Here is a 23,127-nt window from a genome sequence, read left to right as displayed (position 1 = left end):
CATTTGCTGTTAGTAAGCCAATAATCTTCAGAGTAATGATGATCATAAGACAAAGTGTCTCCGCAAGAGGCGGGTGTGCTTGCAAGAGACTTCTGGAGACAGTCCAGAGACGAGTAAGGCGGCTCAGGTCTGTCCACCAAATGATGGCGACCATGTTCACTCCTGTTGATAAAGATGACACTTGCTTTAGGTTGGAACCCAGTTTACCCGTGGTGTCTCTGGAGGAGAAAGAAAGCGGACAAGCATAGGGATGGAGCTGATCACTGACCCTTCCATCCTCTTCCTGGACGAGCCCACAACTGGTTTGGACTCAAGCACAGCAAATGCTGTCCTTTTACTCCTGAAAAGGTAAATGCTACAAGAGCACTGACCATTCATTTTTTATTTTTTCTTTTCTTTTGGTTTTCTTTGTGCAGATTCGGGAGTAAACCGAATCTCTTCCTACTTTGTTAAAGGGAAAGACGTAATGCTAAGAAAGACAAGAGGAGGGATTGATGGCTGTCATGGGTCTGGGTTGCTGTTTTAAATAGCAGGAAGGTCAAGGAGGATCGAGCACATCCATGTAGGACCTGACAGTATGGTAGTGAGGGGTTAGACCTGGCTCTGTCCAGCAACAGAATCTGGATAAGGCAATTGCTGGTGGCCCCAAGGTGGAAGATTCCTGATGGTATCTCTGGAACATTAACTAGACATGAGAACCTGGTTACCTTACAGTGGTACACATTAGTGCACAATTAAAGCAAGTCACTGTAGACTGGTGGCTTAACAAGCGAATCCAGTCTTTTCAAGCTCTACTGTGCGAACTTAGCCCCTCAGTCTAGTAAATGATTACGCTTCTGTAGGTCTGAAGTAGATTCCAGGGGTCCTTCACAGGGGACTCCTGGGAGAGAGCTCGTTGTGATAGCCCCTGAGAGGACCAGGCCTCACACAACCCTGCTGCTCCTGTAGATCCTGTTGCCTCTGTCTCCTACTGTTCCGGGGTGAATGCTCACCATGAGTCTGTTTGCTGCCGTCTCTCATCCCCCTTTTGAGTTTTAATTTTTATTGTGCATACTGTCTGAGCACACCCTCCATCCCTCAGCCCCCATCTCACATCTTCACTCCTATTTCCTTCTGTCCCCAGACAGTTTCACTTCTGCCCGTGTGCCATAAATACACGCATGATATTATGTAGCTGTAAAATTTAGGAACCCCAGATGAGAGAAGACATAGGATATTTGTCCTTATGAGACTGCTTTAGTTTACTCAATGTGATTTTCTCTGTACATCTACTTTCCTGCAAATGCCATATCTTATATTACCTGTTGTTTACCCATTTTTATGTTGTCGAACACCTAGGCTGGTGCCATAACTTTCTCTACATTCTCTTTACTTAGTTTCTTCATCTAATACTATTACTACATGCACACACACACACACACACACACACACACACACACACACACACACACACAGTGGTGCTTGCTCTGTCACACTGACCTACAGTTTCCTGAGTCGACCTTCTTATGTTATAGTTATACTCTGTCCAATGTGTTCTTCAACCTTAAGTACCTTGTCTCCCTATGTCACTCCTATGAGGCCTGTGATAATCTACTTGATGAACTTCAGACTCAACGTCACATTTTATATTGATCATATTTATTTCCCAAACTTGAATTCCTTACAGGTTACCTGGACTGCTTCTTAAACATCTGGGCTAAGGGTCCTTTGCTTGGTTTTCTTTCCTGCTCTCTTCCTCTAATAAGGGTAAAAGAGCCCCAACTATTTTCCTAACTACACTCTGGTAGATACATTATAGGACTAAGCATCTCACATTTTATATGGTACACATGCTACCACACTCACATAGGGCCTAGGGGTTAGACACACTGGCTGGTAGGGAGAGGGACTGGGAATAGAGTATAAAGATAATGAGCTTGCCTAGTTTCTTCCTCACCCTCCTGACCTGAGACAAAAGACTGGCAGTTTAAGACAAAGGCCTACTAGTTTCTACTCCCTCCAGCATCGTGCCCCCCACCCTACTCTGTGCCCCCACCCCACCCCACTGTGGACCATTCTGACAAGTTCAAGACCAAACCAGGATGGATTCATTCTGAACTTGTGGACCTATTAGCTTCCCTGATTCTGTTCAAACTGACCAACCCTAAACTGGGGAAAAATAGTCTCCTCAAAACGCCTTCCAAGCTCACAGTTCTCAATGACTAGCCAGGGTTTGGTGACCATATCCCTAAGCAGGGAGTCCTTCTTTCTGTGTGCCCTTCTGTGTGTGTGTGTTTCCTCACTGTAATAAAAACCTTTCTTTACCTGTAGTGTGTGCGTGTCTGTGTGTCTGTGTGTCTGTGTGTCTCTCTGTGTGTGTGTTTATATGTCTGTGTGTGTGTCTGTGTATCTGTGTATGTGTCTGTGTATATCTGTGTCTCTGTGTGTGTGTATGTGTGTGTCTGTGTATATCTGTGTCTGTGTGTGTATGTGTGTGTCTGTGTGTATGTGTCTATGTGTGTGTGTGTGTGTGTGTGTGTGTGTGTGTGTGTGTGTGTGTATTCTCCCAGAGATTCTGGTTCAGTATCTGTGAAAACTATCTCAGTGTCTGCATTTGTCAATAAACATTCTAGTAGACTCTGTTCTGCCCCGGCTCCTTTCTTAAGAAATTGTGGCTGGATTTGTTTATCTTGGGTTTCTGTCTGTTTGTTTGTTTCTAAGGATTAAATTCAAGGCCTCTCTCATGCTAAACCCTTTGCAACTGATCTCCAAGAGGGCTGTGTTCCCAGCTGCTTACTATTAATAAAAGCATCAAGTTTCATCTCCCTAGGTATCAAGCAGATACCTTGAGATGAGATGATGCGATATGCGTATACAAGAAAAGCAAGTTGAAAATTGGGATGTCCTAACAGCTGGGATAAAGCATCATTTTAACTATAAATGTAAGGATGATAATCTTAACGGCTCATCATTTGCTTCTTATAACTTAGGATGTCTAAACAGGGCCGAACAATCATCTTCTCCATTCATCAGCCTCGGTATTCCATCTTTAAGTTGTTTGACAGCCTCACCTTATTGGCCTCCGGGAAACTCATGTTCCATGGGCCTGCACAGGAAGCTCTGGAGTACTTTGCATCAACAGGTATGGTTGGAGGGTTTCCATCAGCTAGGTCCTTCCTTCACAGGATTGTGGCTAGAGCATGCCCCCACAGGAGCACTGTTTAGTCTTCGTGTAGGCTTACCATGCTTCCTCCATTCTACAATACTTGGCTCAGTTTTATGTTAGTGTTTTTCTTCATTTTGTGCCTGCTTGTTTAGATTTTTCTTTTTTCCTGGGCTATTTGAATATGTGTGTCATCTGTGTCTGAGTATGTCTAGCTAATGTGCCTGTGCTGCTGCTGGTTTCCCATCAGGGTGGCCTTTCTCTGCAAGTGTGGTAGTTATCAGTAGAGTCACAGTTAGCATTTTGGTCAGTTGAACACTTTCGGGAAGACCTAGGACTGTTGTCTCCTTGACTACAGGACAGATCCCAAGTTTTCAGTTGTCACTAGGCATGTGATCTTGCCTTGCTTTATTGAGGGCTCATGGGGTGATGCTTACCTTTCTAGTAACATTAGGTTGACAGTTTAGTCTGTGAGTGGGTCTGAGTGAGTAGTCTCAAACCTCACTTTGATGAGTCTGCATTTTTGACACTTCTGAATTGCTTTCTTCTACTTCAGACTAAGTTACGTGAGTTTTTTTTTTTAGATTTATTTACTTTATATTTTATGTATATGAGTGTCTACATTATATATGTGCACGCAAGTAGAGCTGGTGCCATGAGAGGTCAGAATAGAACATCAGATCCCCTAAGTACTAGAGTTACAGAAGGTTCTGAGCTGCCGTTTGGAGCCAAACCTGCGTCCTCTGCAAGAACAAGTGCTCTTAACTGCTGAGCCATCTCTCCAGTTCTGTGATTTCTTTAGAAATGCATTATATATAGACTTTTTTTCATTTTAGAGATAGCTGGCTATGATTATAGATGATTCTTCATGACCTAAAATAAAAGATTTAAATATTCTTTGCATTCATATATTTAAAAAATGTAACTGTCATTTAAAATAATTGAGCATACTCTGGTTAAGAACACTGGCTTTACTCTGTTTTGATTCCCAGAACTTAGAGAATGACTCTCAACTGTCTGTAATCCCAGTCCCCAGAGAGCCTCCCTCTTCTAACTCTACAGGCACCAGGCCCAGATGTGGTACACAGACATACATTCAGGAAAAACACCCATACACATTTAAAAAAGATAAAGACTTTTGAAAAGATAAAGTAATTGAGCCCAGATGATGGGGGAGTTCGATGGCTGTGAATTTGAGACCGACTTCAGGCCATTCTGATCAGAGTTAAAAGTGCCCTGTCCTGCCCATGCTCTCTTGGGAGTGCTGCCCAAACTTGCACTCTGTTGGCCTGGACAGTATGACATGAGAATCACAACCTCTCCACCTACCTGAAGAAGCAATAGGGATGTGCAGATCTGAAGTCAGAAAGCACAAGGACAGCTACTGTTTTCTTTTTCTGACCTGGATTTAGCTCTTGGAAGGAAGACTAGGAAGTAGCAGAGCATATCAGTAACCCTTTGCAGGTCATAATGTAAGATGTTCTCAAGTGCCCAAAATTCCTTTTGAGTTATTGAAATATTTGTTAAATATTTAAGAGAAAATGTGTATCATTGAGGGGAAAGAGAAGAAGGAGAACTTGTTTGATTCTGTCTTCCCAAGCCTCCTCTCCCTCACCCTCTGTGTTTTCCTAGACCGTCAGGTTTGTGTCCTTGCATTTCCTTCTCTTCTAGGTTACCACTGTGAGCCCTACAATAACCCCGCAGATTTCTTCCTGGATGTCATCAATGGAGATTCTTCTGCTGTGACGTTAAACACAGAGGAAGGAGAGCAGGGAGGTATGTGACTCTTATAAATTTGTATATTAGTGTCCGGTTGATTTGATTAAACCACAGTAGTATGGCTCGTTAAAACATGCTTTTGTAGGCCAGCCAGGACTACATAGTGAGATCCTGCCTCAAAACAAAAAGACGCTTTTTAAATTCATGGTAATTCAGTGTTGTGAAAGTAGTCAATAGATAGACTGTTGCCTGTAAATTCTGGGGTATTTATCTGACCCTGAAAGGATCAGTTGTAAGGCACCTTTACACTTTAAAATGGTTATTTTTATAACCATTATAATCTACTAATTAATCTATTAACTAATTTATTATTAATCTGTTAAGCTACTCGTGCATGCATACATTATATTTATATATATACATACATACATACATACATACATATATATATATATATATCTCCGATCTATTAAATTTATTCCTCTAGAATACTCTGAGTAGCTTACAGGCTGTTCAAAAATGTTTGTTTACCAACAGAGAGTCCAAGAATCCAGTAGTAGTTAGGCCACAAGGATAGATATCTTGCCTGGTCTTCAGTGTACATTGGAATCCTGAAGAAGTAGCCTCAGCAGCAGCATGTGTGTGAGCTTGCCATTAAGAATGAGAACAAGCAGGCAAGAAGCACTAGCTTCCTTCCTCCATATCATTTATATAGGCTACTACCAAGAAGTATGGCCCAGATCTGGGATTGGTCTTCTCACCTCAAATTCATCGACCAAAAAAAAAAAAAAAAAAAAAAAAAAACAAACAAACTCACAGATGTACCCAGCCACTTAGGTTTTAGTTAACTGCAGATGTATCAACTTGACAACTAAGAATAACCATCACAAGAATTTTAAAACCAACTGGAAAGGGTGACTCAATGTTTTTAATCCCAGCACACCAGCACTTGAGAGGTAGAGGCTGCCAGATATCTGTGAGTTCAAGGCCAGTCTGGTCTAGACAGCAAGTTTCAGGCCAGCCAGGGCTACAATAGTGATATCCTATCTCAAAATAAACAAAACAAAATCCCCAAGAAATGACAATTTATGCATTTGTGCTTAGTAAAGGGGGAAAAAAATCTAACCCTGTACAGTATAATGTCTGTTTGAATAATTAGGGCCTAAACTGATAGAAAAGGTCAGTGAGTTTTCTGTATCCATAAGATGTGGCCATGCACAGATCAAGATCGATTAGCTGTTTTTATGAGATGTAAACCAATAGCAGAGTATATAACTTTGAGAGTGTTTTACTATGCATCCCTGGGCTAGCCTTGACCTCATTATGTAGACCAGACTGTCCCCAGATTCACAGAGGTCCATTTGCCTCTGACTGCTCAGTGCTGGGATTAAAGCCCTGGGTGCCACCATGTCTGTCACCCCTGCAGAGGCAGTGGCATCTGGGAGAATGGAGATGACCAATGACGTGAACTAAAGTCTCATGCACTGCCAACTTCATTCAGGGCCTCAGACAATTTATACTCTGAGGGTTAAGAACAGTCACATGAGTAAAGTTGTCATGAGTTCAAGCTGTATTCATCACAAGGACAAGCCACACATGACAAAAAACCAAACAACAGAAACCAACAAACAAAAGTGGGGAGCAATAATGAGTAATCTGAAGTAAACTCAATCCTATCCACTACACCAGGGAGGGGGCACAGAAACGCATCCCAAGAACAATCCCATGTTTTAAAGAGACGGAAGTCACAAGGTACCTTAGTTAGGGGGGTTTTTGCTGTGAAGAGACACCATGACCACAGCAACTCTTATAAAGGAAAGCCTTTAATTGGGTCTGCCTTCAATTTAAGAGGGTTAGTCCATTGCCATTATGGTGGGAAACATGGTGGCATGCAGGCAGACGTGGAGCTGTAGAGTAGCTGAGAGGTCTACATCTGGATCCACTGGCAGCAGGAAGAGACAGCGAGTCACTGAGCCAGACTTGAGCATCTGAGACCTCAAAGCCCACCCCCTGTGACACACTTTCTTCAACAAAGCCACGCCTACTCCAACAAGAACACACCTCCCAACGGTGCCACTCCCTATGGGCCTCTGGGGCCATTTCCATCCAAACCACCACAAAAGACCCTTGTCTCATTTCCTTGGAGTGTTTTCCCAAGCACTAAGAATTCCCTTTCCTTTACTCCATCCCTGGACCGAGTTCTAGCACATGCCCAGCCAATATACACAATTGTAGAATTAAGGGATTCTGGAAGTATGGAACCACAGAAAAATGAGTTGAAATTAGTTGTTATGTGTTAATCTTTCACTTCTCTGTCCACATTTATCCAAAGCAAACAAAACCGAAGAACCCTCCAAGAGAGAGAAGCCAATAATAGAAATCTTAGCTGAGTTTTATGCCAACTCCTCCATCTACAGAGAAACCAAAGCTGAATTAGACCGATTTCCGGTGGCTCAAAAAAAGAAAGGACTATCAACCTTCAAAGAGTCTGCATATGTTACCTCCTTCTGTCATCAGCTCAAATGGATTGCCAAGCGTTCATTCAAAAACTTGCTGTGGAACCCTCAAGCCTCTGTAGCTCAGGTAACTTGACAAATGCCAGGTGTGCTGTGAATACCGATGAGGGCAAGCTTGGTTCCTGATTCTTCTTCTCCTACTACCATTATGTCTGCTTCAGGGTTTTATTTATTTTCTAGTTATCTTTCTATTTTTCTGTCATTCCCACTGTATCTTTATTAACAGATACTGGTTTCAGTTTCAAATTTTACACGACATTCTTCTTTGTGTTTCCCTCCCCTGAGTAGTAAAATTTGGTGAAAGTCATTCTTAGTTCATGAATGTATAAAAATATATAGTTGGCCCGGTTTGTCATTTGTAGCACAGCTTACTGACTTCTGTATCGATATGTGTGTGTGTGTGTGTGTGTGTGTGTGTATTCCATGTGCTTTATTTTCATAAGCATGGAGATGATACAATGTTCCATGGTCTTATGATGACAAATCTTTTTTTTCTGTTTATAATAGGTGAACTTTGGGTTTGAAGCAGTTAGTTATTTACATGATTTAGACTTAGCACATAACCAGAGGTGGTGGTATTTGGAAGATCTCAGAATGAATGTGGTACCTGCATAAATTATTTCATCTATTTAATATACTAACCCTTTTCTGGTTTAATCCACTTGGAAGAGATTATTAATCTCATGTAGAATCATTATTAGCTGACTATGGACGTTCATGTTTTAATTGCAGCACAAACATCACTCAGAACACATTTTGAAAAAAAAATGGATGAATACATTTGAATAAAGATACAGTAACACTGTTGAAGAATTTATTTTTTTTACACTTTTGCTCAAAAATACAGGGGTCAGATTCAGAAATCTCACAGATAGGCTCCTTAGTTCCATTGTATAAGACTTAGCATAGCTGTTCCAAGTCTGTCTGTTTTTCTGTTAGCTTTGGTAAAACACTGGCCAAATGAAACAATGGGGAGGGAAGGTTACAGGTTATAGTAACTGAGGGCAGTCAAAGCAGGAGCTGAAGTAGGGACCATGGAGGGCCAGTAGTTACTTGACTTGTCTCCCTGACTTTCTTATATAGCTCAGGCTCACCTGCCCAGGGTTGGCATTCCTCAAAGTGGGATGATCCCTCCTACATAAGTTAGCAATAAAGAAAATGGTCCCCAGGCATGTCCACAAGTCACTCTGATGGAGGCAATTCTCCAATGGAGATTCCATCTTCCCTGCTGTGTCAAGTTGACAACCCAGACTAGCCACCATAACAGGTACTCTGGTAAAGGACAGACAGGATCATGGGGGTTAATTCATGTGACAGTATGTTTCAAAGATGTCTAGAATTGGTTTTAGAACCTAGAAGCTTTTGGGAAACATCCTAAGGGGGATACTTGCAGTTGAGTATAGCAAGTTTGAATGCAAAAGAAACAATGCAAAGTGCATAGTTTGCAATAGTGAGTATTCCTAAAAGTTGTACTTTGGAAGACCAGACTTTTTATATATGTTCAAACTACATGTTGACAGAGCGGTCAGAATTTATTTTATAAGCTTGGTCTCCTTATTAAAGTAAAAGGGTTATAAAAAACATGCCAGGGTAATAGGCTTTCTCCATCCTAAATTTCGATCTTAATAGCCAAGAGATTGGTGATTCTCTCCTGAATATGGTATTTCCAAGTCTTCACAGTTTACAATTCTGTTTTTCTACTTTATCTTGCTTCTTGCCAAAAAATGGCCTTCACAAACTCCTTTATTGTCAGGCTGGAGAGATAGCTCACCAGTTAAGCGCACACACATCTCTTGGAGAGGACTAACATTATAACTCTAGCTCCAATAGGAGCTGACACCTCTGGCCTTCTTGGGCACATGCTCTCATGTGCACTGCTATTGTGTATGCATGCATACACATCTTCATGTTATGTTTTTCATAACAGAGATGATATGTATTGATGCAACTATATAGAATATTAAATGTATGCTTAGAACCAGTTTTAGTTCTGTTCATGCTGTACTTACGTTTTGACACTGTTAACGTATCGAGAAATTTTTTGAGCTTTCAAATTCTAAGATCTATATATGAACATTTCATTGTCTTTAGATGAACGTTACTTACATTTTAAAATTTATCAGTGAATAATATATTAATAAACTGAATCCTCCAGATAAATAATATCATTATATAACCTTTAACCCCTTGCTGCTTGCAGCATTCTTAAAGTAATTGTTTTTTCCCAAAGTGAGATCCTGGTGCAGTCTCCTTGGGAGCAGTCTGCACAGATTAGGTGAAGGTAAGTGACTATGTGAGGGTGTAGAGGAAGCAACTCAGGTGTGTTGCGTTGACAGTAGGCCTACCTTGTGGATGACGTTGATGGAGAAACGGTGAGAGAGGAGACAGATAATGAAAGCCCATGCGTGTCCCACAAAGAGAAGGGTTTTGCTTTTGTTTGGTTGGTTGGTTTGGTTTGGGTTTTGTCAATGACACTGTACATTCCCACGCAGGCACAGACTCTCCAGAGGTTGCAGAGGTTAACTCAGCTCACCCCTGTTTCTTTAGCATGAAAAATTCCATTGTCAGAATTTGTACTTTTATCTTTAACATTAAAAGAGAAGGCATCCTGTTTCCTCTTGAACCTCTTGTGTGAAACTTTGTTCATTGGCACAAATGTTAAATTCATTTTAGTTCAAAACTCTTAGACACATGGACTTTGGTTTGTTCTCGAAACAACCTCTTCAGGTTACTCTAGATACCGTTCATGGCTCCATTGTCTGACCCGGAACTTCACTGACTGGTGAGCAGAGGAAGGATCTTGGGGGTTATTCTGTTGACTTGTCAGTCCCCTGATAGCAAATGCTTTGATTTTCAGTTTTCTCTAGAAAGAAGTCTAGTAAACTCTATCGTGTTCTATCCCAGGAACCCTATCAGAACCAGGTGTTTAAAGGGTTTATGATATTGAACTCTGTATATGTATTCTAAAGTAATAAATAATATGCAAGCATTTTAACCTCTAATGGAAACTCTTTTCATTTTTATTTTCAAAAAAGATAATTGTCACAATCATACTGTCACTGGTTATTGGTGCCATTTACTTTGACCTGAAACATGATCGCTCTGGAATCCAGAATAGGTAAGTAAAATTGGATTTTTTTTTAACCCATTCTGTAGGACAGAAATTAGCATGGATTAGTTCCAAGCAAAAGGAAATTAGACAGTACATTTTAGAAAAGAGGTATCATAGTCTACTCTAGAAGCAAAGCAACTCAATTTTGGTCTTGTTCTTGATAAAATAGAGTTCTTTCCTTACGCTTATGAATATTGATAAAGGGTTTAAACTTAACACAAGTTCGGGGTAAATGTCACTGTTTCTTTGTGGGTAAGAATGAACTGGTGAATTGAAAGCTGGAAGAGTTGGCTTTTTCATACACAAATCACACAAATATGTATGTATTGATATAACCATACAAAAATTAACCATGTCTTTTTAACCAATTTTAAGTATTTGTAGGTCAGTGGCATTAAGAAAAGTCACACTGTTGTGTCAGTTGACATTCCATTAAAGTAATTACTCAGTGCCCACCTCACCTCACCCCCTGGAACATACCAGCCTACTTTGTGTCTCTCAATGTAACTACTCTGAAAGCTTGCTGTATTTGTCCTTTGATGACTGACTTATTTCCCTTAGTATAATGTCTTAATGGCCCCTTTGTTTTGCAGCTTAGTCAGAATTACTTTACTCTGTAAAATTGATTTAGTCCAGCATGTGTGTGTGTGTGTGTGTGTGTGTGTGTGTTTACTCTCTGTATCTGTTTTGCTTACCCAGTTACCTGTGTTGCTTCTTGCCTTTGATTGTTGTGAATAATGCTATGACTCTAAAGTTTCTTTTGCATCCCTGCTTCCAGTTGTCTCAGGAACCTTACCAGTAGAACTGCTACACTGGGATAATTTTGTAAGAAAATGGCAAGTTTGCCTTCCTTAACAGCTGTACCATTTTACATTCTTGGCTGTAGCATACAGGTGTTTCAGGGTTTTTGTTTTTGTTTTTTGTTTTTTTTTTTTTTTACATCATGCATAGTTATTTATTTTTCAAAAATAAAGATCAATTTAATCTTTGAGAAATATTTAATTTATTCTTTTTAATTTGTTGTTGGGTTTTAAGAATCCTTTATTTTTCTGTGCTATTTTCCTTATCATATCAGCGTTTTATAAGTATTTTCCCTAATTCTATAGGATGTTATCTCTCTGTGTTGGCAGCATCTGATAATGCATGCATGCTTTTGATTTTGATATAATTTGGCTTTGTCTATTGCTTGTAAGACAGCTTCCCTGTATAGGTTATGATTTATTTGACTTGAAAGTTGAGTACTAACTCTTTGATATGATAATGTATAGATCCAGTAATAATTGTGGCTTTGAAAAATAATTTCAAGACTTGTGTTTGGGAGTTTGGCTGTTTGTGTGTCTGTGTACCATAGTGTGTACCTGCTGCCTGAGGATGCCAGAAGAGGGTGTCAGATTGCTTAAAACTGGAATTACAGATGTTTGTGAGCAGTCATGTGGGTGTTGGGAATCAAACTCAGGTCCTCTGGAAAAGCAGAGTGCTCTTAAGCACTAACATATCTCCCCCACACATCCTTGAATTTTTTGTTTTCATAATGACTTAATTTTTTTTTTTTTTTTTTTGACATGAAAGTCTTACTGTATTTCTCAGGCTGGCTTGAAGTCCTCATCTGAAGTTACTGACCTTCTTGCCTCAGCCTCCCTATTAGCTGCTACTAAAAGTACATGTTACTGAAGCCAGCTTTATGCTGTGGTGTTTTAATTGCTGGTCATGCTGTGAGTATATGTGCTTAGTAATTGCTCTGACCTCAGAGTCCCAATCAATGCCATGACTCACGTATTGAGACCCACTGTTTTCTATAGATATGAACTCCATATTTGGCATCCACAGCCTCGGGTCAGCACCATCCAGAAGCCAATATGGGTAGATGGTGTTATTGCCATTTCACTGTAGAGGACTATTGAATTTGTTTCATGTCTGGAAAAGGCTGATTCTTTTTTAAAAAAAAACCTGAATAAAAGAATATCATTCAGGTCAAATAAGTTCTCTTCTGAGTCAGTTAGTAATATTCTAACTATTTTCAGAGTTATATCATTGTTTTTACTTTCCTTGAAAGTTGAGATAGTAAGACTCTTTCCAAAATTGTTAGTAATTGATGTTTTCTATAGTGCAGTTTCTTGAGTTAACACAGCATGTACCTAAGAACTAGAGGCTGTGGACTCTGTACATTGTGTAGTATTGGGGGGAAGTAGCTGAGGCAGAAGCAAGAGTTCAGAGGTTAAGAGCACATATTACTCTTTTAGGGCCCGAGTTTAGGTCCCAGTTTTAAGCAAATTTCCAGTTTTATGTTGGGCTGTATCCTAGTTTGTTTGTTTGTTTGTTTTCTTTTTTGATAAAATACTGTGACTAAAAAGCAACTTACAGACGAAAGATTTATTTCAATTCTAGGTTAAGTTTATTACTGTATGGAAGTCAAGGCAAGAAGTTAAAGTGCCCTGTCCACAGCCAAGAGCAGAGAGGAAATGAACGTGTGGATCCCTTCCTGCTTGACTCAACTATCCTTCTCTTTTCTTAAATATTCCAGGGCCCAGTCCGCCCACATTCAGGGCGTGGTTTCCGCTCAGTTAACAGTCAAGACAATCATCCCCCCCACCCCCACCCCCCACCCCCCCCCACCCCCCGCTCCCATTCCCACTGCAAGCATGCCCAGAGGCCAACTGATGTAGATAATCCTCCTCAGACTCTTCCTGGGCAATTCTGAAGTTGACAGGAAACTAAGCAGTACAGGCTGTACTGGTAGCCATCTTCTACACAGTTGGTCATGTCTGAAGGAACCTGCTTTCCAATACCAGTGTATTAGGGGGTCATTGCTCCACCAGGAATTTTACAGGGACAACACAATTCAGTTAACAACAATTTCAGACCAAGAATTTCAGTGTGTGCTTTAACATGGGGTCAGTGGAGTCAAGAGTTACCACTGTAGAGACATAAGAGCATGACCCAACAATGCTGGGGGCGAGGTGGCCATTCGTGTGTGTGTGTGTGTGTGTGTGTGTGTGTGTGTGTGTGTGCGCACGCGCGCACGTGCATTGGTGCACTTATGGGGTCAGTCCTGAGAGTCGAACTAAGTTTACCACCTATACCTACTGAACCATCTCCCTATGTTAACCGGAAAGGTTTACTTAAAAAAAAAATAAATAAATAATAAAAGAAAGATGTTAGTGCTCTGCCATTTGTAGACTGCTAACCTAAGTTGACTGTGGTACTTCTGTTCCCGTTCTGTGCCGGCAGAGCTGGGGTTCTGTTTTTCCTGGCAACCAACCAGTGTTTCAGCAGTGTGTCAGCAGTCGAGCTCTTCGTAGTAGAGAAGAAACTCTTCATGTGAGTAGGTCACTGTTCTAGCTCTGTGTCAAACTGGTCACACCCAAAACTGGGCCCAAATATCATCTTAATATTACCTGCATCTTTTATGCATTTTTAAATTGGGAAATGTAAATTGTATGCGTATATTTACATTGTACAATATGGACTTTTGAAAGTGCACAGGGTTTCAGCAGTAAGAAAAGGCAGCCATGGGAGAAGCGGAAAATTAAGAGCACATGGTGCCTGCTAGCCAGAGACAGGAGTTTTTCAAATTTGGGCTGAGGTTAGGAAATCCTAGTGCTGGGAGAGAAGGTAGCATCGGCAGGGTTGAAGAGCGATGCTGTTTTGATTAATCACAGGCTGATGACTTCAGCGAAGGAAGGTTGAGGGGCTGCAGAACAATTAGGGGGTTCAGTAGCTGGAAGTGGTAAGATCAAGGTGGCAAAGGAAGAGCAGCTACTATCCTTGTGGGGGAAAGCTTCACGTTGGGAGCTGGCTGGCTTTTCTCCCATGGCTTTCAGAAGTTGGAGAGATTTGCCCACCTGTATTCACCAGCAAAAGGAATCAGTAGAGGACTAGGGAACAAAGACCCCGGAGGAAGTGTTTGGAATAAGTAGAGAAAGATGTCAGGAGGGATTGGATTTGGTAGCTAGGAGGACTGGAAGGCTAGAAGTTATTGAAGGAATAAGGTGTGCTCTGATGCCAGAGCTCACAGGTGACTGAAGCTGATGGCCCAGGAAGGGTGACACCTAAGATGGCAAAAGGCACAGGGGCGGGGGGGGGGGTCATCCTGGAGCATGTGAGATGGCGACCTTATGAGAACTCTAGTTGTGTAGCAGGTGGCCCATCTTCTGCTCCATGCCTTCTAGATTAATCTGGGATCTATGCTCTGTTTTACAGACATGAGTATATCAGTGGATATTACAGAGTATCTTCTTACTTCTTTGGAAAGCTGATCTCTGATTTACTACCCATGAGACTTTTGCCAAGTGTTTTATTCACTTGTATATTATACTTCATGTTAGGTAAGTAACAGGCCAAACAAAAGTGCCTTTAGTCTTGGGTGTGAAGTGAAGCTAATTCCTCTGTATATTTTTACTTACCTTTTCTAGTTGTCTATATAAAAAAAATAAGACACAGAAAAATTTTAATAGCTACAATACTCTGATACATATTCTCTACTAAGAAAACCATGTTGAGTTTGAGGGGTTGTTTATTTACTAAAAAAAATCACTGATAGATATAGACAGATTTATTTTTACATTATGCTCAGGCTTCTACTTTAGGGTCGCTGCATCAAAATTTCCATATTTTTCCCTGATACGTGTACACATGCATACATACTGTTATTTCTGTTTTTACAAAGCACTGTAGCATGAAAAACACTTCCATTTTTATAGATGAGGTTTATCATAAAAAATATGTTATCTACAGCCTTAGATTCCTAATCTGTTTTCTTGCCACTATTCCAAAACCATCAGATTGTATGACTGGCATATAGACATATACATAATCATATATATGTATATATGTACATAATATATAGTATTATGTCATAGTTTACAGAGTATTTCAACAAACTTAGTCCCATGTTTTATGTCTAGGGAGACATAGACGATAGAGAACCCACCCCTTCCTTTGTATATCAAACCACCCTGAGATCATGTAATTGTGAACCAAGTTTCTTCACTAATACAGTTGCAGCAAACCCAGAGATGTGGGGATGTCTGGGTAAATGAATGTTTCCTGCTCGTGAGCTTGCTGTGGTGGGAGAGAGCAGTAGTATGGGGGCCAGGGTACTTCCTGTAGGTGTCGATTTAAGGAGCACAGAAGTACTCTTGATACCTGCAAAGAAAGCCACGTTATCTGGAAGAATGTTCTTAAAATAGCCATAGCAAACGCTCTTATTTGATGTGGTGACCCAGAGTAGTGGGATAACGGGGGGGGGGGGGATAAGGGGGGGGATGACCTTTTCTCATTGATTCTGAAAGCGATTTCTACAGTGTTATTTGAATGCACAGGAGGCAGCTGCACTGATTATACTTCTTTTCTTTCTAAGGATTGAAAAAGGATGTGGGGGCTTTTTTCATCATGATGTTCAGCCTTATAATGGTTGCTTATACAGCCAGTTCCATGGCACTGGCCATAGCTGCAGGCCAAAGCGTGGTATCCGTGGCAACACTTCTCATGACAATCTCTTTTGTATTTATGATGGTGAGTATAGACAGTGCTTCTCTGAGCAGGCATGCCTTGTCTTGTTCTCTCTGCATATCCACCTGTTGCAGAAGTCTTCTTTGAGGGTTCTTTCCATTGGGACTGTGACACATTCCACGTGCTCAAATAAAGTGACTATTAGAGAAAGTAATGGCTTTCCTGCAAATCTCTACCAAGTCCCTCGCTAATTAATGTTGTTGTAACTTTGCTAGCATTTCCTCACTAATAAGCTTTTAAAAGACAAATTTTGTTCAGGTGTTATGGTGTATGCCTGTAATCTCAGCACTCAGGAGTATGGCTATGCATTCAAGCGAAGCCTGAGCTATACAGTGAGACCCAGTCTCAAAATTGTTGGCATTGAATCGTTGAAACCACCATATCTTGTGAGTTTACTATTATTCAGTAAACTCTGGTATCATAGAAGGAGTGGAAAAAGTCACAGAAATGAAAGGAAAAAAAAAAAAAAACCTTCTTGCTGATGTTCGACAACCTTGGTAAATAGAACATTGAAAACAGGAATTGTCATTGACTCCTTGAATAATGGCAGCGTATCTTTCATGTCCTCTGTTTAGTAACCAGAAGTGGTTTGGTTGAATTCCTGCAAAGGAGAAAGTGAAGCTTGTGAAAAGTCTAACAGTGTGTAAGAAGGAGTCTATCTTGGGTCCCTCTTATATTTTGAATATTAAGTGTTTTAAAAATAGGAAAACTAAAAAAATAACACATGGTAGTGTATGTTCATAATCTCAGCCCTTGGGATATCTTAGAGGCAGAGGGATCAGGAAATTGAAGTCATCGCTAGCTGCATAGTAAATTTGAGGGCAGCCTGAGCTATCTGAGATCATGTCTTTAAGAAGAAAAGGCTAGAAACATTTAGTAGATACCTACTTACTTCACATTGTTTGTATAATGTTTCCTTACTTCTAATTGTGTATATGTCTCAACTTTGCATTTGGGTGATAAATCAAGAGACCAGCTCCCATGTTTTCTCTCCTGCATCACTAGATAGGAATAGCTAGAACATAGACACACAGCCCTCTTCACTGCAGGACGCTGTCTTTCAGTGGGATGTCATTAGCTGAAGTTTTGCTAAGCTTTAGTTCTTTCATTTTTGAATTTTGAAATATATATTATTTAGAAAATGATCATCCTTGTTTATATTCTTATCCAATAAATAAAACTAGTGCAAAAATATGCTTTAATTCCTGTTTGGACTAATTACTATGTAAGTGTTTATAAATGGGACTTTAAAACCAATCATCAATCTGTACTCACTCAGAGATAGTATGTCGAATAATCAGTACTTGGTTGGCACAGATCTAAATATGAGCACACAGGCAATAGCAGTACTGTCATTGTCTTGCACATCCCAGCTCTCTTAGTATGACAGAACACGTTCCATGAGAACCTCTTTGGGCCTGTTTTTAATATTGAACAGTCAATTTCTGGCACCTCTGCTGTGGTTCTGCCTTAGGGACAGTCTTTTTATTTATTTTGATTTTTAAATTATATGTGCATATGTGCATCTGTATGGAGTATATGCACGAGTATAACCTCAAAGGCCATAAGACAGTGCCAGATAATTCTGGAGCTAGAGTAGTTGTGGTTATGAACCACCTAATATGGGTTCTGGGAACCAAACACTGTCCTGTGCTAGAGCAGTAATTGCTTTTGGCTTCTGAGCCATCCTTAGATCCATAGGCAAGCTTATATGGAGCTTATTTATTAGTTGTGTTTTCTGCTCTCATCACTACATCATGCTTTCATCTGTTCTAATTGGGAGATTATTTTATGCCTGCATTCTGAACCTAAAATAGTTCCTAAAGCCATGACTATAGCATATAATCTGTTGTAAGTCACAATCTCATCTGGATGTGCAGTGTTATTCTGTATTATTCTAGTGTGTTCTGTATTTCCAAGATTATTAGGAGGAGCACACATAGGTGGCATAGTTAGAATCATAGGACAGTTTACCTCCCATGTCCATATCAAAAGATTGAACTGAGAGGGAAAAAAAAACATACACTTTTCTTGAATATGCATGTCACCTTTCCCCCATGTCATTATTTCTTAAAGAACAGTGTAATCCAGGGATGGCAGTTTATAACTGTAATCCTAACATTTAGAATGTAGAGTCAAGAGGACTACTCCAAGTTTGAGACCAACATCGTCTACAAGGAAATTCTAGACCAGCCAGAACTACATAAGGATACCACTTCATCTATCCTTTCCTTTATTCATAAATAATAGAGTATATGAGCAATTTATTTAGCATTTGTGTTGTTTTGAGCATTTTAGCCATTCTTCAGATAATCTTTGAATATTTGTGATATATCTAGGCTGGGCTAGAGAGATGGTTTAGCAGTTAAGAGCACTGGATGGATGCTCTTTCTGAAGATCTAGGTTTGATGTCCAGCACTGGCGTGGTGGCTTATATCTGTCACTAATGCCAATTTCAGGTCCTGGAGATCTGACACCCTTTCCAGCCTCCATGGATATCAGCCATGCATGCAGTCACTTACACAGAGACAAAACACTCACACATAAAGTATAAATGAATAAATCCTTTTTAAAAAGCATAAAAGCCGTGTGTAGGTTATATTAAAGTGCTGTGTCATCTTAAAAATAAGAGGAATATGCATCTGCAGAATTTAGTTTGCATATTGGAGGCCTGGGACCATCCAATCAATAACCATAAAAGACCAAGGGATGAATCTGTTTCTTGATTTTCCATTGCAGTTACACAGAAGGTTGAAGACATATTCTAAACCATTAAGGATCATTAAATAACTTAACTCTATAATACTAATTATAAGTGTATTATTCTCCTTTTAATTCATTATTAATGCTATAAATAGCCACTACAGAAGTACTCACATCCTAAGCAAGACTATTAAGGGTTACAATAACTGCAAAGTTTTCATACTGCCTTGGCCTTAGTAATGATATTTAGCAGATGCAGGTTATTTGCGGGGAAGTTTTTTATTGTTTTTGTTTTTAAGGTAGTTGTGCCAGGTATCCCAGGCTGGCTTTGAACTTGTGATCCCTCTGTCTCAGCCTTCCTAGGTTTGATTACAGGCATGTACCATCATGCTTGTCTTCTTGCAAGGCCTTAAAGGAGGTCTTACCTAAAGCTATAAATCACTGGACTGCTTCTAACTTCCAGGTTTTGCATCTTACAGATTTTTTCTGGTCTTTTGGTGAATCTCAAAACCATTGAGCCTTGGTTGTCCTGGCTTCAGTACTTAAGCATTCCTCGATACGGCTACACAGTAAGTTGACTTGCTTGTCATTGTGGCTGGATTTCCAAGGTAGGACCGGTGGAATAAAGCCTAGCTTTGTCATATCCTTAGCCACAAGTGTGAACCTGTCCCATCCAGTTTCCTTCCAGAAATAGTGGGTAATAATTTCTTATTAGTCTTCATTACTGGAAGGTCAAAGAGTCATCTGGGGTTTTCCATGGTCACCCCATTATTGGAGGGACATGAAGAGTGAGGAGTAATCACATGAAGGAGAGAAGTGTTGACTAATTGATGAATTATGTTCAGTATGGAAGTATATGAGAGGATGGGGGACTATAATACATAGTTTATATTGGACCTGAAGTCTAGAGAGAAATAGACTGTAATACTCAGCAACCATATTGGCTTCAGCAACTAATCAAATACAAAGAAAATGGCTGTGTCTTAATTCAGTATAATGAAATTTCTGATTTCCATAATTATTACTTTTTATGGAAACAAGAAGAGTGTTACTACAAACCAACAGTGTTTGTTGAACATTATTATTTTAAAGTATAGATTTATGGATTATAAAATTGGAATGAAGGTGCTCTGGGGTAGTCATGTGTCTTCCCTCCTGGCCAATTGGAAGTTATATCCCAACCCTAAGTTTCTTGATCACTTGGTTTGGTGTTTAAAAAAGGAGAAGAAAGCAGATTGTGTGTATGCACCTTGGCATGCTTTTAGAAAAAAAAACAGCAAAGATTAAATTTGAACATATGATTGGGATAATTCTTTGGAAACATTTTGGAATTTAATACTATTGACACTGCTCTGATCTTGTGTGTATTCTAGGCTTTGCAGCATAATGAATTCTTGGGACAAAACTTCTGTCCAGAATTCAACACAACTGTCAATGGCACCTGTGATAACAGCAATGCAATGTAAGTTTGTGTTCAGTGCCACAGTATGTTTGCATCTTACTGTGCTCTGCTGTGAAACTGCTGCTGGGCTTAGAGATAGGATGAGCCTGTAAACAGAGCCCGTATAATCAAAGCCATATTTAATGTGAAAAGAAATGCCCTCTGTGTATTGATTGAGATGTTTTAAAAGTTCCCTTTGTTATTTTTTTATGGGGTTTGAATTCTTACTTTTCAGAACTTGGGGTTATAAATGGGCTGCTTTGATAGTTTAGGAGGGACTTGTGGTCTCTGAACTGGAATGGATTATTATCCAGAGCCCAGAGTGGAAGGCAATAGAAAGCACAGGGCAATGAGGTCATTGCAAGGAGGGAGTCACTGATCATTCTGACCCTGGCGCCACTTTCTGCCCCATTGCCTTTGGGAACACCATGGACACCATGAACACATGCCAGTTTGTGTATTTGCTTGCCTGTGTGTACGGGCGTGCGCATGCATACTCGTTTAAAAGAAATGGAAACTCTCGCTATAAGAGGATGCACTCAAGAATTAAAATGGAATTTAGGTTCTAATAAGTTAGATGACCTTATTTTAAAATGTTAATTCTTTTATGGTAATTATTAACGGTCTGAATTTTTTTTTTTTAATCTAATGATTAAGGAAAGCAGAGAATGCCGGTCTCCCAAATCTGTCCGGAATGTTCATTTGTAAAAAATAATTGATAGTGATGGGATGATTTTCTATTTTGGGTTGTTGACAGACCACTTTCCAAAGAGGGGTTTTTCTCTTGAGTGCTTTTCTTTGCCTGTCCATTTCATTTTGGTTTGAACTGGGTGTGGCATCTTTCTGACACAAAGCCCCTGCCAGCCTGCTGGTCGGGATGGAGTGGACCAGAAAAGCGGTGCCACAGGAGGAGAAGCCGTGGCAGGCATCGTGCACACATAAGGTGCTTAAAGCAAAGAGAGGAATGGCTGTTTAGGAAGCTGCTGAATCCCAGCTTGCACAGGAATTGTGGCTGCATCGGGTGGGTTCACTGCTAGGGTCACTCCATCCTACTTGCTCTCTAAGGCTGGCTCTAGCTGAGGGTCTGCAGTGTGAGGGCTGGCAGGCATGACTCTGGGCTGGAAGCTGTTGCTCTACTCTTGCCAGATGTAACTTTCTGGCCTACTTCCTTCACTTTGGGTGAGCAAACTACAAGAGAAGGACTGAACCTGGCGTAGGTCTTCGCCTTAGCAATGAGTAAACTAACAAGCACTTGATAGTGTTTCTGCACTTAGTAGACAGCAGCATTATAGATTTAAAATAAATGAATCTGCGGAGGCAAGAAACTCAGCTCATAGAGAGACCATGTTAATGTGACCAAATGTGTTAAGCTACTTAGTAGTTAAACTCTTTTGGCTTGTTTTAGGGATTAACTTTACTTAATTAGATACAAGTTGCTTAGCCTAGAATCTAGTAAATTGTAAGGGAGAGTGTTGACCTGGCTAACCAATGGGTTTCTGTAACAAAGAAATACTAAATATACTGATTAATATTTCACAGATGCTGGGAATTAACTAACTTTTATATATTTAAATTTCAGATGTACTGGTGATGAGTACTTGGAAAGTCAGGGAATCGATCTGTCACCTTGGGGACTGTGGAGCAATCATGTGGCTCTGGCTTGTATGATTATTATCTTCCTCACAATCGCCTATTTAAAATTGTTATTTCTTAAAAAGTATTCTTAAATTCCCCTTTATTGTACTATTACTTGTATCCTATTAAATGTGGGCATTTTGACTGATGTATCCAGTGGTTTCTTTTTTTATCACAGGTATTTTGATATACATAAAATAACACTAAAAGCTAAGGACATTATATATTACATATTAAGCTCATCAAATAGTAATCATGAGGAGAAAATCCAGTCATATTTACTGACCTGAAAAGAGAGAGTTGAATTCTAAATACTGCTGACATGTCACTAATGTATCTGATACAGTTCATCATCTTTAAAGGTGATATGAAGACGCCAGACATAGTGGCACACCCTGGTAACCCTGACACCTGACATGCAGAAGAAGCGTTGCCATTCAAGGCTAGTTTGGCCCCTATATTAAAATAACAGTAAGAGAGACAATCAGACAGTTCAGTGGCCTTTTAATAGGCTGTGAATTTATGTTCTGCTACTTGATAACTAATAAATATAGTTAAGCTGTATTAAAAAGTCTGAAATCTATGTCAGGAAAACCCTTTTTCTCTAGGGTTAGGAAGAAAATCAATGATCATAGAAAACATTGTATTTGATAAACTGAGCTCAGTTTTATGTTCTTGTGTACACGCATGCTCACGTGCATTCGGAACTCCCCTTCTTACTCATTGGCATTCTTTTTGTTTAAAACATACTTTATTTTTTTTTATTTTTATTTTTTTTAATTTGTTTGGGTATTTACTATTTATTTATTTATTTTATTTAATTTTATATAACAAAGTCCAATTAAATGAAAACAAACATTTATACACAATATTTGGGAATTTGGGCGTCGTTCTTTCCAAACTACTTCCTGCTGGTAAGGGGCGCTGTCTTGGGGGATTCGAAGAAGATTCAGATATCCTAGCTGTAGTCTATAGGGCTGTTTTGTCCAGCTGTTTGGAATGTAGGATCAGCTTGTACTCTGTTTCAGGCGGTCTGGTGTGATCAAACCACCTTAGTCTGGAAGGAATCCACATCTTTTCATTTTCTGTGGAAACAAAAATAGAAATACTTTTCCCCAGTAACTTGTTCTTCAACTTAAATTTTGGAGTCAAAGCATTTTTTTTTAATTTATTATTTTACATTAAAACATACTTTATTATAATATAATTTGCATGTTAAATAACACTATAATTGAGTGCTTTGATGTAATGTTAAGCAAAAGAAAAAGAGAAAAATGTAAGTCCACAAAGCCCATCCCCTTGAATATATTTTTGCATTCATTTCATTATTATCTTTTGAGAATTCCAC

General features: G+C 39.7%; 1 protein-coding gene across 1 annotated transcript in view; it reads left to right on the top strand.

Moving 5' to 3' along the window:
- LOC127235583 (broad substrate specificity ATP-binding cassette transporter ABCG2) overlaps positions 1-21,928 on the top strand; it is a 29,123-nt gene extending 7,195 nt beyond the window's left edge. The window contains exons 5-15 of the mRNA XM_051202924.1: positions 191-348; positions 2,970-3,121; positions 4,814-4,918; positions 7,194-7,444; positions 10,413-10,495; positions 13,718-13,807; positions 14,690-14,814; positions 15,849-16,003; positions 19,183-19,272; positions 20,077-20,165; positions 21,724-21,928. Of these exons, the coding sequence (XP_051058881.1) occupies positions 191-348; positions 2,970-3,121; positions 4,814-4,918; positions 7,194-7,444; positions 10,413-10,495; positions 13,718-13,807; positions 14,690-14,814; positions 15,849-16,003; positions 19,183-19,272; positions 20,077-20,165; positions 21,724-21,871 (1,446 nt within the window). The 3' untranslated portion in view covers positions 21,872-21,928. The remainder of the gene's footprint in view (positions 1-190; positions 349-2,969; positions 3,122-4,813; positions 4,919-7,193; positions 7,445-10,412; positions 10,496-13,717; positions 13,808-14,689; positions 14,815-15,848; positions 16,004-19,182; positions 19,273-20,076; positions 20,166-21,723) is intronic.
- Positions 21,929-23,127: the final 1,199 nt, after the last annotated feature.

Source organism: Phodopus roborovskii, unplaced genomic scaffold, assembly GCF_943737965.1.
Source record: "Phodopus roborovskii unplaced genomic scaffold, PHOROB, whole genome shotgun sequence".
Lineage (NCBI taxonomy): Eukaryota > Metazoa > Chordata > Mammalia > Rodentia > Cricetidae > Phodopus > Phodopus roborovskii.
The sequence above is the reverse complement of the archived record's forward strand: the minus strand, read 5'-3'. Positions and strand labels throughout refer to the sequence as shown.